At 38.6% G+C, this 14,976-nt stretch overlaps 1 protein-coding gene across 3 annotated transcripts in view; it reads left to right on the forward strand.

Moving 5' to 3' along the window:
- The window catches only part of Slc44a5 (solute carrier family 44 member 5), a 373,608-nt gene extending 359,520 nt beyond the window's left edge, over positions 1-14,088 (forward strand). For all 3 annotated transcript variants that reach the window (XM_063258189.1, XM_063258195.1, XM_063258202.1), the window contains 8 exons: positions 33-295; positions 752-846; positions 2,689-2,792; positions 4,222-4,295; positions 4,893-4,963; positions 5,094-5,182; positions 6,401-6,485; positions 9,780-14,088. In XM_063258189.1, coding sequence (XP_063114259.1) covers positions 33-295; positions 752-846; positions 2,689-2,792; positions 4,222-4,295; positions 4,893-4,963; positions 5,094-5,182; positions 6,401-6,485; positions 9,780-9,892 — 894 coding nt within the window. In that variant the 3' untranslated portion in view covers positions 9,893-14,088. The remainder of the gene's footprint in view (positions 1-32; positions 296-751; positions 847-2,688; positions 2,793-4,221; positions 4,296-4,892; positions 4,964-5,093; positions 5,183-6,400; positions 6,486-9,779) is intronic.
- The last annotated feature ends 888 nt before the right edge of the window (positions 14,089-14,976 follow it).

The following is a 14,976-nucleotide window of genomic DNA, read 5'->3' on the forward strand; positions in this document are numbered from 1 at the left end:
AATATTCTCATGTCTATCTTTTCTGACTACAGAATTTTAATGCAACCGATGTTCCCAAAGAATGCCCAGGGGCTCTCTGTAACTTCGCTTTCTATGGCGGAAAAAGTCTGTACCATCAGTACATATCTACTTTGCATTGGTACAATATATTTGTCTTTCTGTGGCTTGTAAACTTTGTCTTTGCATTGGGTCAGTGTACCCTTGCTGGTGCCTTTGCTAGTTACTACTGGGCCATGAAAAAACCTGATGACATCCCATCTCTTCCCCTTTTTACTTCATTTGGACAAGCAATACGGTAAGTTTCATGTTAAATTCTGCACTCATTTCCTCACCTATGTTTAGTGTGCTTGTAATTCAGTCTGGGCTGGCTAATTCAAGTGGCAAATTACATACAAGGTCTAAAATGTGATTCAAAACTCGTAATATCCAATAGCTTATCTGGTTTCATAACCACAGTTTTAAAATCTTTCTAATCCAATCATTTACTAAAGATGGGAGTGGGTATGATATCGAATGAAAGACTAAGGTAATTCAACCCTATATCTTCATTGATCAGGTCAAACATCCTAATTTATGAAATTTATGATAAAGGATAAGACAGTTGTCTATGATTTAAAACCACTTATGGAGACTTTTACCAATTTGAATAAGATCTTTTGAAGATCTTCTTTACCTGAAAACTGTCCAACTAGAAACCTGTTAAATAATAGTGAAAATATTTTAACTTTGTTCTCATTTTATCTTTGCCTAGATATCACACGGGATCCCTAGCATTTGGATCATTAATTATTGCAGTAGTTCATCTGTTTAAAATGATCCTAGAATACTTGGACAGACATCTTAAAAGTAAGGCTTCAGAATGTATCTCAGACTTTCAGACTTATATAGAGAATAGATTGGGATGGGGGGAGGGGGTTTGATGACCTTAAATTGGGTACAAGGGTGGTCAGCAAAGAAATGGTCAAGTCTGGGATATATTTTAAAGAGCAACCCAAAGAGACTTGTTAAATGATTGGCTGCCAGAGGAAGGGAAGAGCAGTGGTGAAGGAAAGCATAAAGCTGGTGTGATCCTATATATGAAGATACAGAAGCCAGGAGAAACAAATGTCAGAAAGGAGGTTAAGATTTCTGTTCTACTGTGTTATTGTTGAGACGCACAGTAGAGATTCCCAGTAGGCAGCTCCATGTCTGGGGCTAAGGTCATATTGGTAAAATGTAAATGTGGGTGACATTGCTGTAAGTCTTTTTAATGAAACATATAGTTGTAAACACATGAACTCTGCTGATAATATGCCTTGAAAGATAGCCAAAACCATCTGAAAAGAAACATCAGAATTAGAGGATCAACACTTCCTACCTTTCAAATTTAACACAAAGCTGCGATAATCAAGAGTGATACTGGCATAGGACAGACACATAGACCTAGAACAGAATCTCAGAATAAACCCCTTACACATAAAACTACTCGATATGAAAAAGTCACTCTTTTTAAGCTGGAAAAACTGGAATCATAATTATACTAAATTAAATTAAAGTTAACTCAAAGTGGATCAAAGATGGAAATATAACAAATAATACTATAAAATGATAAAAGTATAGGAAATGAAAAATAAATTGGACAGGATCAAACTTAAAAACATTTAAGCATTAAATCAAAGGATGAGAGAGAGACAAGAGGAAGGAGGAGGGGGGGGGAGGAGTGAGGAAGAAAAAGAGAAGGATGGAGAGACCCATATAATGGGAGAAAATACTTGAAAATATTAAGTGAAGAATTAATAAAGAACTTCTACAACTAACAGCAAAAGAAAAAAAGGGGGGAAAGATTTCAGTAGACAATTTTGCAAAGGTGATATATTATAAAGAAATGGCCAATAAGGACATGAAAAGATACTCAGTATCACTAGTCATCTGAGAAATCAAAACCACAATGGAATACTACTTCACACTCATTAGAGTGGCTATAAAAATGGTAACAAACCTGGGGTTTAGCTCAGTGGCACAACGCCTGCCTGGCAAGTGTGAGGTCATGAGTTTGATCCCCGGTACCAATAAATAAATAAATACAGCAAATAAAATAGTTTGTGTTTTGTAAGGATATAGCAAAACTGAAACCATTTAATACTGTTGTTGAAACTATAAAATGGATGAGGCACTGTACAAAGCAGTGTGATTGTTCCTTAAAAAGTCAGAATTTCCAATCAATCCAGAAACACCACTTCTAAAGATACACTCGGAAAATTGAAAGCAAGAAGTGCACAGATATTTGCACACCGATGTTCCTGGCGGCATTAGTAACAGGAGCCAAATGACAGAAACAACGCAAATTTCATTAAAAGTCGAATGGAACAACATGCTCCAAACATACAGCGGAATATCTACCTTAACAAGGAATGAAAGGAGGAGCCTTAAACCCAGTGAAATGAGTGAGACACGAAAGGATTTATTTTATACTCCTCGCTTAGGAAGTGCCCTGGAGGCAAATTCATACAGCAGAAAGGATAATAGAGGTCCTAAGAGGCCGTGGGAGGGCGAGGAATTGTTGTGGAAGGGTGACAGAATTTCTATTTGAGAAGATGCAAAGTTCTGAAAATGCATAGTGGCGATGATTTTGTAACACAGCAAATGCGCTGAGGCCCCCAAATTGCACGCGGAAGCACGCCATTGTGTTTAAATATTTGCTTCTCACAGATGCCCAGAGCCACACGTCTAAATTCCTGAAATACTGTCTGACGTGCTGTTTCTGGTGTTTGGAAAAAATGGTAAAGTTTTTAAACAGAAACGCCTATATTATGGTAAGTAGAGTTTTAAAATTATTATTAGTTAAATTGCTGTTTCCCAAATCCCAACCCATGTCTGCGCGCTCAGACTGCGGTGCTTTGGTGGCCGCGCAGTCCAGCGTGGATCGATGCGCTGAGAGGAGGAGGATTCGGGAATCCGTGCGCAGAACACGTGAATTGGTGTTCTCCCAGTTGAAACAGTGTCTTCTTCACCCTACGGTGTTAGTAATCTCAGTAACTTCTCAAGAGGGCAAATATGATTTACATTGGAAATTTAAAAGGATGCCAGCCTGCAAATGAAGTATGTGTTTTTGACAGTTTATTGGGTGAAAAGCTTATTTAGTCTGTTTCACTGGAAGAAGAAACTATCTTTCTAATTCTGGGCTGTACATAATTGTGAGGGCAGGTCTGATCCTTTCTTGTGAATCATGTGTTGGAATGTGATGTAATTTATTACTTATTTCTTATGCAAATTAGGTAGATTTCTGCAGAAATATTTTAAACTAGGGGATCTGGAAATAAAATTCTTTCAAAATTTAGAAGCTGTATATCTTAGTCACTTTCCTCAGTGCTGGGACAAAATATACAACACCTGCAAGTTAAAAGAGGAGAGGTTTATTCTGGCTCACAGTTTATGGAGAATTCAGTCCATTTCTAGCTGGCTCCGAAACAGGGCAGCATGGCAGAGGGGCCTGGCAGAGGAGAGGAGCTCACAGTATGGGGGTCATGAAGCCAAGAACTCTAGGAGGAGCAGGAGGGGGGGGAAACCCTTCCAGACCACGCTCCCCGAGACCTGCCTCTTCCCTCCTAGTAGCCAGTCAGCTCTAAACCCCAGTAATCCACAGTCCTTCCAAAACCCCAACTATGAATTCATGAGACTCTTGAGGGACATCTTGATATAAATTACAACATGACCTCCTTATGACATTTGGTTATTGTCAGAGTGACACAGGGTCTGGAGATGTGCTTAGAATAGTCATGGTGATTCTAATACACATTAATTTTCTTCCTGTGAATACTGCATTGAGCCTTTTAATCAGTAAATCAAGTATAGGGGAAGGCTTTGGATTGCCTTCAGAGCAAATTTTAATGCTGAGACCACAATATTTAACCCATTGAACAATAGACTATAGCCAAAACATTTCAAAAGCAGAGTCAGTCTCTAGGATTTGAAAGATAAGGCCAGCTTCTGTTGAAGGCTGCCTAATCCCCCAGAGCCTGGGGATGCACCCTGTGATAAACACAGTGTTACTAGTGACCCACAGTTGTGCAGATTGGAGACACACAGTTCCCAGACCTCCCACAAACCCGAATGGTGAAAAGAGGCTGGGGGAGGTATCAGTAGGGATGACAGGTATTGTTATTGTCCTGTCATTGGGTTAGATCGTCTGTTGATCCTCTCAGAGCATGCTGAAATTAAAATAATATCAATTGTCATCCTCAGATTGCAATACATGGCAAAAACTTCTGCATGTCAGCCAGAGATGCTTTCAACCTTCTGATGAGAAATATTTTAAAGTAAGTAATCAGGCTGAAAGTTTGTCAAGCCTCAGCATTCTATCCTTTACACACTGCTATCTGAAGTACTGGTCACCTTTTTAGGTACAAATAGTGTGTTTTAAATGGAGAGAATTATGTCTCTCTCTTATTATCAATTTGCTTTCAGATTGGAGTTTTCATTTTCCACCTTGGTTTTTATCCCCACTGGCATTATCCCTCTACTTAAGAAATGGCCCCATCATCATCCTGAAACTGACCATTGCCCCCTCCCAAAAACGATGAAGAATAATTGGGCAAAATCAGAGCACACACACACATCTGTAGGATTCAGGGTGTCTCCATCTCGAAATGGAGGAGAGCTGCCCTGTCACTCAGCACCCAACAGCCCTATGATGCCATTTCCTGTTTACTTCATTAAAAATAAGTGACAATTTCCTCCCTGGGTGCGACTTGCATTTAATAATCCCTATGTTCATGTCCTGCATGTAACAATTGCGGAGCAAATTTGCAGCAAAGATGCATCAAAATGGTCTCATGAGTTATTTCTTCCCCTCAATATCAAGTCATAAATGCTTTTTAAACACAGTACCACACTTTCTTTTTTCCACACCTCAGAGTTGCAGTTACGGATGAAGTTACACATTTTGTATTACTCCTGGGAAAACTTCTGGTTACTTCATTTATAGGTAAGTGGTAATAAAGAGGGAAAACTTGACAAGATTCTTAGTAAAAACTGCTTTACTACAAAAAGCTGTGTACCCTTACAAGGTGTAACATGCACTTGTGCACTTGTAATCTTCTGCTTTCTCAATGTAGGTTTGCTGGCCTTCTTACTCTTCACAGAAAAAACGCCAGCGATTTTGGGAGGACCAACATCTTTAAACTACTACTGGGTCCCTCTGCTGGTAAGAACTGGTGTCCCATTCAGTTGAGGCTGCTATAACAATACCACCAATAGGAGGAATTTATTCCTAAGAGCTCTGATGGCTGCACTATCTCATTAGTTCCTGATGAGGGCCTTCTTCCCAGAGCTCAGAGGGATAGAGAGACCACACCTTTCACGTCTTTTCTTACAAGGGCATTGATCCTTTCATCAGGATAGGACCTTCTTGATGGAAAACCTCTCAGAGGACTCACCTTCAAACTCCATCACATTGGGAATTAGGGCTTCAGTGTAAAATCTGGAGATGTTTTTTGGGGGGTGCATCACAGTTCAGTTCATAGCAACTGAGTACCACTGATTCTAATGTATCGGAGATATTACATATTTTAATAATAAGAAAAGTAATAACGTTAGCTGACAGTATAGGTCTTACTGTATGCCAGCTCCCATCCTGCCCTCCGGATTGGGATCCTTGGAAAAAACTCCTGAGGCTAAGTTTTGCACACAAAATCCTCATTAGGAGGTCCTGTCCTGAGATGCATTTGTAAGGAAGAGGGGCAGGCCAGGGCAGCAGCAGAAGCTCTACAGCTGAGACCATAGATGTAATTCTTGGAAGTTCGGGCAAAGGGACTAGACCTTTGCAAACCACATCAGACAGCTGGTCACCACACACTAACACTGAACAGGTGTGTAAACTTGGGTGAGACAGCTCCCCTGGGGAGGGCAATTCCTAGTCCTGGAAGCAGCTGAGTCAGCAGTCACCTACGTTCCCCAAACTAGGTATGGGTGGAGCAGCTAGGAGAGATCTGGGTGGGTGAATGCTGCATCTGCAGTGTATAAACTCTCAACACGTGACGTAAGTGCTGTCATTCACATTCTCCTCATCCCTGGTGCCATCTTAATGAAGGAGATGTAGAGAGGTTAAGTAACTGGCTGAGAGCTCAAGCCGTGATTCAAATCCAGGCAATATGTGATTATAATCCCTTACGCTTTACTCCCTGGCTATCTAGGATCCTAAAATTGAGCTATTTTGCTTGGCCTTTTGGGGAAAACAGTAGGAAAATGGACATGAAACCTAGTACCTTTTCTGTAGATCTCAGGACAAAGCACACAAAATTGTGCATCTGTATTCTGAAGTCTTTTCAACACATAGTACTTCAAAGTTTTCTCATCTTGGCTTTCGTTTACAGCTGCTTTATTGTTCTTTAAACTTGTTGGTCTCTTCTTTACCCATTTACAGACTGTCATTTTGGGATCTTACCTAGTTGCTCATGGCTGCTTCAGTGTCTATACAACGTGTATCGAAACAATTTTCCTCTGCTTCTGTAAGTATTTGGTGTGCAGGGTCCCCTTGGTAGATAACTGTAAATGAGAAGGTGACGCCGACACCTTAGCTGGCTTGGATTTGTTGCTGCCTGTCTGCAACTGCAAAGCAGTATCTATTTGGAAGGAGACCTTGCTGAGTAGAGGCACTAATAACTGTAACTGCAGAGAAATAAGCCAGAGGTAGACAGACAAATACTGTGTCATCTCTCTTCAATGTGGAATCTAAAACTTCAAACTCAGAAACAGGGAGAAGGCTGGTGATTGGGAATCCAGTGCTGAGGAAAATGATAAAGGTTAGCAAAAGGTATGGGCTCACATTGACAAGATGAACACATTCTTGAGGCTGCTGGATAGTATGGTGACCATAATTAATTATGCTGTACTGTATACTTGAAACTTGTCAGGTGGGATCTGAAATACTGTCTAAACCCACATGTACAAATTATTTGTGAGAAGATAAATATGTTAATTAGCTCAATAGTGGTAATTATTCTGCAATATCTACATGCATCAAAGCATTGCGTAGCTTTAGCATGTACAATTTTTTTGTCAGTTGTGCCTCAATAAAGTGGGGAGAAATTAGACTTTAGTAAAGTTGCGAGGAAAATACATCACCACTCACACTCACACATGAGTAATTAACAACTGAGACCCTCAAGCCGAGGGAATTTGCAAAGCACAGTAGAGTCAGCTACTGACAGGAACTCAGGCTGCGTGGCTTGGTGCTAGCCAGATAACCACTTTGTCATTTCCACATGCTGTCAAATCCCTGTAGGTTACAGCTGAACTTCGGGAGGTGGGTTTGGGGAATTCCTTGAAGACTGCCATAGATTCTCATAAAGTCAAGATGGCAGCAAGTTCCAAGACAGCTGGGGCAAATCCATGTGATGGAACACAGTGACAGACCGACATGATTCAGGGAGGCGAGCAGCTAGGCAGTGGCCCGATCCACAGAGGGGTTTGGAGCTGGTGTTCATCATCATCAGAGTTTTCATCACTGATTTACACACTGTGCAACCAGGCAGCAGATATAACTCATGTACCCCGAAGGAGGATTTTTTTTTAGTGCCACTTCCAAAACAACCAGACAACCTAACGCCAATCAGGACTTTGACCTGACCCTCGCTTTTGGTGAATTTCTTGGGCAAATGTAGAGAAGTTAGGGTTAGCAGGTAAGAGAGCAGAACCTAGCCAGGTGTGCTGGTGTGTGCCTGTAATCCCAGCACTCTGGGAGGCCAAAGTAGGAGGATTACAAGTCTGAGCCTAATTGAGCAACTTGTTGATTTAGTAAGACCCTGTCTCAAAATAGAACAAAACGGTATGTTTGTTAGAAGGGATGGGAATGTAACTCAATGCAAAGGCCCTTAGTCCAATCCCAGTACCACACACAAAAAATAGAAAACTTACTCTTCTGTAGGACATTGTTGAGCACACAGCCAACAGTTTATTTTTTAAACTACAGGGTCAACTTCACAGTTGGGTTGGGAGTTGAGATCATTACAGGAGTAAAGAAATCTATTCCCTACCACCACCAAATAAAACCCACTGTTTAGGTAGTTCTCAACACATGGCAGAAACGGGTCTCTGGAATACACAGTGATTTCTTCTCTCGCCTCAGATGGTCATCCCAAGAGCAGTACTTGGAAATCCCTCTGACGTCTTCCTTATTCTTGTAGCTGAAAATAGTTCTCAAAATTTAGTACAGGAAATGTCTAGCACTTACTAGTTTCCAGCCTTTGCAAGCTTGGGCTAATTTTGTCAATTTTAAATATGGTAGTGAATTTTAACTGTGAACAGTAAGAAATTGCCCATCCATATTTGTTAATAAATTTCTAACTTCTCAAAAGTCATATGTACCATCAGTCTTACTCAGTGTTGTGTGTTGACATTAATAGTTTCCCTGCAAAGGCTCCCGTCTTTGATAATAAAGAACAGGGGAGATCATACGGCATTTCTCCTCCTGCCCCAACTGTTACAGTGGGTAACATCATATTTTGGAAAACATTCTTTTTAATGATATCTCAAGGCAAATTCTAATTGTGTAGAACACTTCTTTTCTGTATCTTTTTATACCTATTATACTTGTCATAAAATTTATGCTTTTTTTAAAAAAATGCCAACCATTTGTAAATACTTTATTTATAGAAACATAACATCTTTTAACATCACAAGGCACTGAGAATCTTTCTGGAAAGAATAATAGCTGTAGATGATTATTAATGTGATCCAGACCAGGCTTCCTACTGGTACCTCCAGGATAGTAATGATACAGGCATATGATATATGATATTGCACAGAAATAAGATTAAGGAAAAAAAAAAAGTCCCAGTGTCTATCATGTTCCTTAACTTTTTGCTTTATATGTGAGAAAGGTCACATGTGTGTGTGTGTGAGGTCTAATTTAAAAATCTACTAAACCAATAATCCCACAATTCCCAAACGAGTATAGATACTATCTGCAATGAAATACATGGCATTTGCAGTAAATCGAATCCCATGAAAACATCTTGATTTTCAGCATGACTCTGCTCCCTTCCCCAACCACCCAGCTGGTAGACCAGTGAACAGCCTATCAGTTTCTCATTACCTTAAGCAATCAAGACAAGAAGGTTATTTCATGGGCAATGAAGTCAGGAAATCCTAGTGTTAGCTTTGGAATATAATCTGAGGGAGACCACAAAGCTTTAGAGCATAGCCCTTCATAGTTACATATGATCAGAACTGAATCAAAGGCCAAGAGCCTGGGTTCTCTTCTCACTGCCTCAGAATCTTCGATTTCAGCAGAGTTCATTTACGTCCCTGGTTCAGCAAATTCATCCATAATATCTGGGTGCAAACTGCTATTAAAAGCAACCTCAAACTGTCAAATACAACTATTATTCTTAGTACACTTTCTATTTAACTTCATGCCCAAGGTTGTAGCAGTTTATACAGTTCTGAAAAGAGTAGTGACAAGATTTAAGGAGAATACTTTTGAAGAACATGGAAAACTTTGTTAATTTAAACTATCAAAATAAACCTTATTTGGGTGAGGAAAGGACCAGTGCTTTATAGTAGAGATTGGGCCTTTTTGTCTTGGGGTCTTTTAGGGCTATTTTGTCCAGAATCAGCAATTTAACTTCATTGATTGGTCTTTTTTGTTTGTTTCTACTAATCTGTCTTCTGTTTCACTTTCTAACACTGATATCTCTGATTCTTTCTCTTTGTTCACCTGTTCTCCAATTTATAAAATGCACATAATTGTTCTGCTGCTGTTTGCTGCCTTGGCCCTGCTTTGGCTGCTGCAAATACAGGTGAAGATCTGGAAGGGAACGATGGATCTCCAGAAAAACCTTACTTCATAACCCCTAGCCTGCACGAAGTTCTGGTCAAGAAGCAACCAGTTCTCCAGAAGCAGAAAAAGTAGAAAAGCTCCAAACAGTGCCAACTACTTTTAAGTCGATGTTTTGCGAATTAGGTCAACTATAATCTGAAAATGTTGCTTTGGAGTCCTGTGAAATTTCTGAGCTTCTTCTAAAAGAAAGCCAGTACGTGGTACCATAGAGCGGTCAGGCATTGGATGGCCGTGGCCTCTCTGATGCGGCATACTTTATAGATGATGGTCCCAGTGGAAGAGCCAAGTGTTAATGTCAAGCATATTTAAAACCTTATAGCTGAAAGGGTTTTAATAACTTTTGTAACTCAGCGTGTTGTTTCTGCAGCAGCACTTTGATAGCCTTTGTTTTTGTAAGTGTAAACTTGTAAAGGATTTTCAGGCAATTTTTGAAAGCACTATAACTGTGTAATCAACTAGCCATAAAAGCATTGATTGATAGTTAACCAGCATAAGGTACTACATTTGTAAATATGGTGCTATTGTTATATTTATACTGTTCAAGCTGGTGGGGAACTCTCTAAACTGTGGTCAAATGTGTATTAATGGCTCCTCATGAAGTATGTTTTAGCAAGTCAAGTCCATAACAAACTTCTAGATATTAATATCAGGCAGATTCTACAAAGAACAGAATTGGATGAAGTTACTGTGGGATCATCACAGTTCATTATCTTCTAGTGAATTTCTGTTTATATTGAAGCTGAATTTGACTTCTAGAATACGTCTCCAGTAGTAAGAGCTTCTGGCCACCATAAAAATATCCTGAACAAAAAATATTCTGTATAACTCATACTACTAATCTCTAACACAAATTGCCCATTTCCACCATAGGGAAGATGGATATGGATTTGTTTTGAAAGATGATGCTTTTCTTTTCATGAGCATACCTGTATTTCGAGATTAAAGTGACTATGTCACTTTATAAACTTTTTATACAAAAGGTTTAATTTTAGCTCAACTTTCAGTGAGGAAAAAGAAATAAATATGGCATTACTTTATAGATTTTAAGCTAAGGGAATTAAGATTTTGCACTAAGGGAATATATGATTGACCTCCATTAAATGCCTCATCTGTAAATACCTTTGCAAGGGGCATTCTTGGGGTTAGGAAATCTCTCTTTAGGGCTTAAGAGGAATGTTACTGCTACACTCCACTGCTATTGGCCAGAGCAACAAGCCAGCCTCTGGCAAGACCTGCGTAGTTCTTACATGGCCAGGCAAAACATGAATCAGATGCTGATACACCTTATCTACTCATATCATGTGCAAATACATAGGGTATGGCTGACAGTGTAAAAATGCACCCCCAAAGTAGCATTGATCCAGTTGGCACCCTTCTGGCTTTTATGCTAATCTTGTGTGTAACAGCAAGGAATGTGTTGATCTAACGTGTTGATCAGGATGTGATGCACACATTCAACAAGACAATCAGAAATGCATTATTGCGCTACAAGTTAATACGAATACTACTTTATTTAATTACCCTGCAGCGTAGGAACTTAGATTTAGATGGATTTCATGGCAGCTTAATAACAAGAAGCAAATAAGTGTTGTAGTAAAAGTGTTACTTGGCTTCACCTCGAGTCAAACAGCCTTCCTTGTTTTCATTAGCCTGAGTACAGGGACAAGTGCTCCCTTTTCTTCTTTTTTTGGTACCCCAGGTATTGAACTCATGACCTTGAGCATGCCAGGCAGGCACTGTGCCACTGAGCTATAACCCCACCCTTGCTTTTCCTTCTAGATTTTTTTCTTATTACTTTCTTACCCAATAATACAAGGGCCAGAACAAAAATCTAGTAGAATAGTGACTTCTACCAGTGAACTTGTACATGCAGATGCCCTTGCTGACTGTGTTTGGAGGTGGGCATTGTGTAAAATATTGCAAAATACTCTAGGTGATTCTGATATACATAAAAGTTGGAAAAATCGCTTGAATAAAATATAAATCAGCATGTGAGCTACTAGTTGCCTGTTTAAGTGTTGTACAGGTTTATTCCCAGGTAGAAAAAAAATACTGTTTTTTACTCCTTTGTACAATTTAAATGCATAGATTAAAAATGAGTAGGGTTTTGAGAAGAAATTTAGAAGCCATTTTCTTACAAAGCAATTAAACTGGTATCTGTGGGGGCAAAAAACAGCAATATTCCTCAACACTTGCAATTGAAAGATTTGAAATACTGTATATTAACATTTTACAAATAATATGTTTCAAGGCTGTACCATCCGAGTGGTTGGTGACAAAACAAAACAATTTTGAATTAGTCTGGTAATTTAGAAAGTAAATTGAGAAAAAAAGAAGGTAAACAGAAGTTACCTCTGTAATCCTGCACCTGAATGGCATGCCATATTGGCAGAATCTGACTTGGGACCCAGAATGGGATCGTATTTTACTGACATAATAATAACAAGGGCTGATTGTTTTCTCATATCTATGTTTACAATAATGTCCATGCCAAACTGCTGTTTTGAAAGCGCAGTGTCTCGAAGTGCTATAAAGCGCGTGTGCAGCAGATGGCGCTGTGACTTCTCTTACGGTTTTGCTTTGTTAATTACTGTGTGCCGTTCTTCCTCCTAGTGGAAGATTTAGAGAGAAACGAAGGTTCCGCGGAAAAACCCCTTTTCGTGAGCTCGTCTTTGATGAAGATTTTGTTGAACCGAAATTTCTAAACTAAAGACCGGTAGAAAAGCAAATGTCATCTGGCGATGGTGTGTTACCTTTTCCTCCTTGGCTGTCCGTGCAACGCTTGCGGCGTTTAGGGATGCTGGCCTCACGACCTTGTTGGCTTGCGTTTGCATGTTTTATACCAAAGCTTACGCTGTAATATGTGAAGCCATCGAAAGTTGCAATGAAATTGTTAATAACATGAATCATTTTTATACAAAGATCTTTCGTTTTGTAATTCATTTTTAAATACAGTGGCTTGGATCTTTTGAAAATATTACCGAGTATGTTAATATCCGTTTAAAATATTAAATCGAAGAAGGATATGTGACTTAAATTGATAGCTCCTAATCTATTTTTAAGGTTATAGTTAAATGACTTCTTCTGCAGGGAAAATTGGTGAACAAAGTGAAATAAACGTTTTTCAAACATTCCCCACCCTTGTTGGACAGTAAACCCGTCATAGGTCCACCCCACCCCGGTCTTTGCTGTCTTTTCGTAGGGATAGTGGGTTGTGGGTCGTGTGTGCTAGGCAAATTCTCAACCATCCAGCCTTTCCTACTTCGTCCTTTGACAAAGTGCCTTACCGGCTGTTTAATATTACCCAACTTTTGTGGGCAAGTTTACAAACATTGTTTAAGAAAAATTAAATCCTGCAATGTTTAGTGGTTAAGACAAGTCTTGCGTTGATTTTCCTCTTGCTCACTGATTGGAAACCACTGGTCATTTCAACCATGTTCCCCATTCTCAGCGTCGAGAATACCTTGTGGGACATAAAGAAATTTCCTTTGCACCCAGTGGGCATTCGTGAATGTGTGCTACACACAAGGAAAACAAAAACTTGAAAGACTGCACGTTTGTTGGGTTTATTTTGTTTTTCTTAAAAGAAATTTTAAAATGTAGTCTTTATACAATAGTTATATAACTGCGTCATTCTGTGTTGTACACATAGTAGGAAAAAGAAACTTCTAGGAATCACAAAGGGAACTTAACCCTGAAAGGGTGCTCACAGATGTCATGGACTAAATAGCTCCATTACATATGATTGTTTCCATCAAAGGCTGTTGTATATATGTCTCGTATTTACTAACTTTTGATACAAAACAGCTCATTTATAACACGTTGATTTTTTATTGCAGCAGTATAAACAGGAACACTTTCTCATTCAGTTTTAAATAACTTTACTGGTACTACTAACTTGAAATAAAATGAATTCAATTTGCTACTCAATGGTACAGAGTCCATAAAGGCATTCATCTGAAGGCTATGTCCACCATCATGATAGCTGGGAAAGCGTTGCAAATCAGTCAACATCAAGTAACATCAATTTAGCTACCATCACATTTGTTTAAATGTGACTTTAGATACTCTTAGGCCAGAAGTAACTCACGAGGGCATGACATCATGAGCTCTATAATCGGTGTGCTTCTGCTATGCAGAAATATTAGGAACATGTTGTCTAAATACCTTTGATAACCCAGATGTTTCATACTTAATGAAATTTGTTGTTACTCCTTGTTTTAGATACATTTGCTTTTTCTTCTAATAAAGATTTAGATAAGAAATAACTGTCTGTTGTTTTATTTCTTTAAGTCAGAAAAAGCGGGGAAGCTTTTGTTCTTAAAAGTCACCGTGCTATAATGGGATCTTGTTCATGCTGAATGTCCAGGGTCCTTTGCAATGTGTTGTTTTAACATGTAATTTATTTATGATGCTTCCAGTTTTCTTTATGCATTGCTAAACTGAAACTGCAAATTCAGACAAATAAATCATCAAAGCTAAAGGAGTAAAGAATGAATTTTTAAAAACCAAACAATGGCCTAAATTAGTTGCTAGGTTTGTTTTAATTTACCAAGATCACTCACTCCTCCATTTGGCTTTGCCAACATTCATAAGAATAAAATATTTAAATAAGGGATGAATTTAGAGAACCTTTAAGAAAGCAACATTAATTAACAGTAGTTTTATAAAATAAGATTAAAATTACTCATAACTGGCCTAAAGATAAAACAGCATCTTTCTTAGATTGAATTATACGTTAAATCTTCAAAATTAAATCTGCAAAATTTAATGAATTGAACAATTATTCTTTTAATGTTACAAATCTCATATTTGTTATTAAAGGCAATGGTTTTTTCTTATGGTTTCCAAAAGAAAATCAAACTCTGCTTTAGATCTTAATAGCTCCCATTTCTAAATGATAAAGCAATTCCATTGTCAATAAATTATGTGAAACTGAGATATTACTGATTTAATTTTTCTATATGCCAAAAAAGCTTAAAAAGAGTCTGTATATCCATCTGTACGGCAGTAAAAATCACATGAGGAACGTTTGTATGGCATCTAGGGAGACACTGTGCTGTTTAACCTGATATTGGAAAGTGGACTCCAGGTAATAATTCCTTATTTTTCTTTTAGTATCTAGCCAACCAGCACTCATTACAGTGTATGTTCTT

The sequence above is a fragment of the Cavia porcellus genome, unplaced genomic scaffold (genome assembly GCF_034190915.1).
Source record: "Cavia porcellus strain 051 isolate PalLab524CR breed Dunkin Hartley unplaced genomic scaffold, mCavPor4.1 scaffold_1, whole genome shotgun sequence".
In the NCBI taxonomy this organism is placed as follows: Eukaryota; Metazoa; Chordata; class Mammalia; order Rodentia; family Caviidae; genus Cavia; species Cavia porcellus.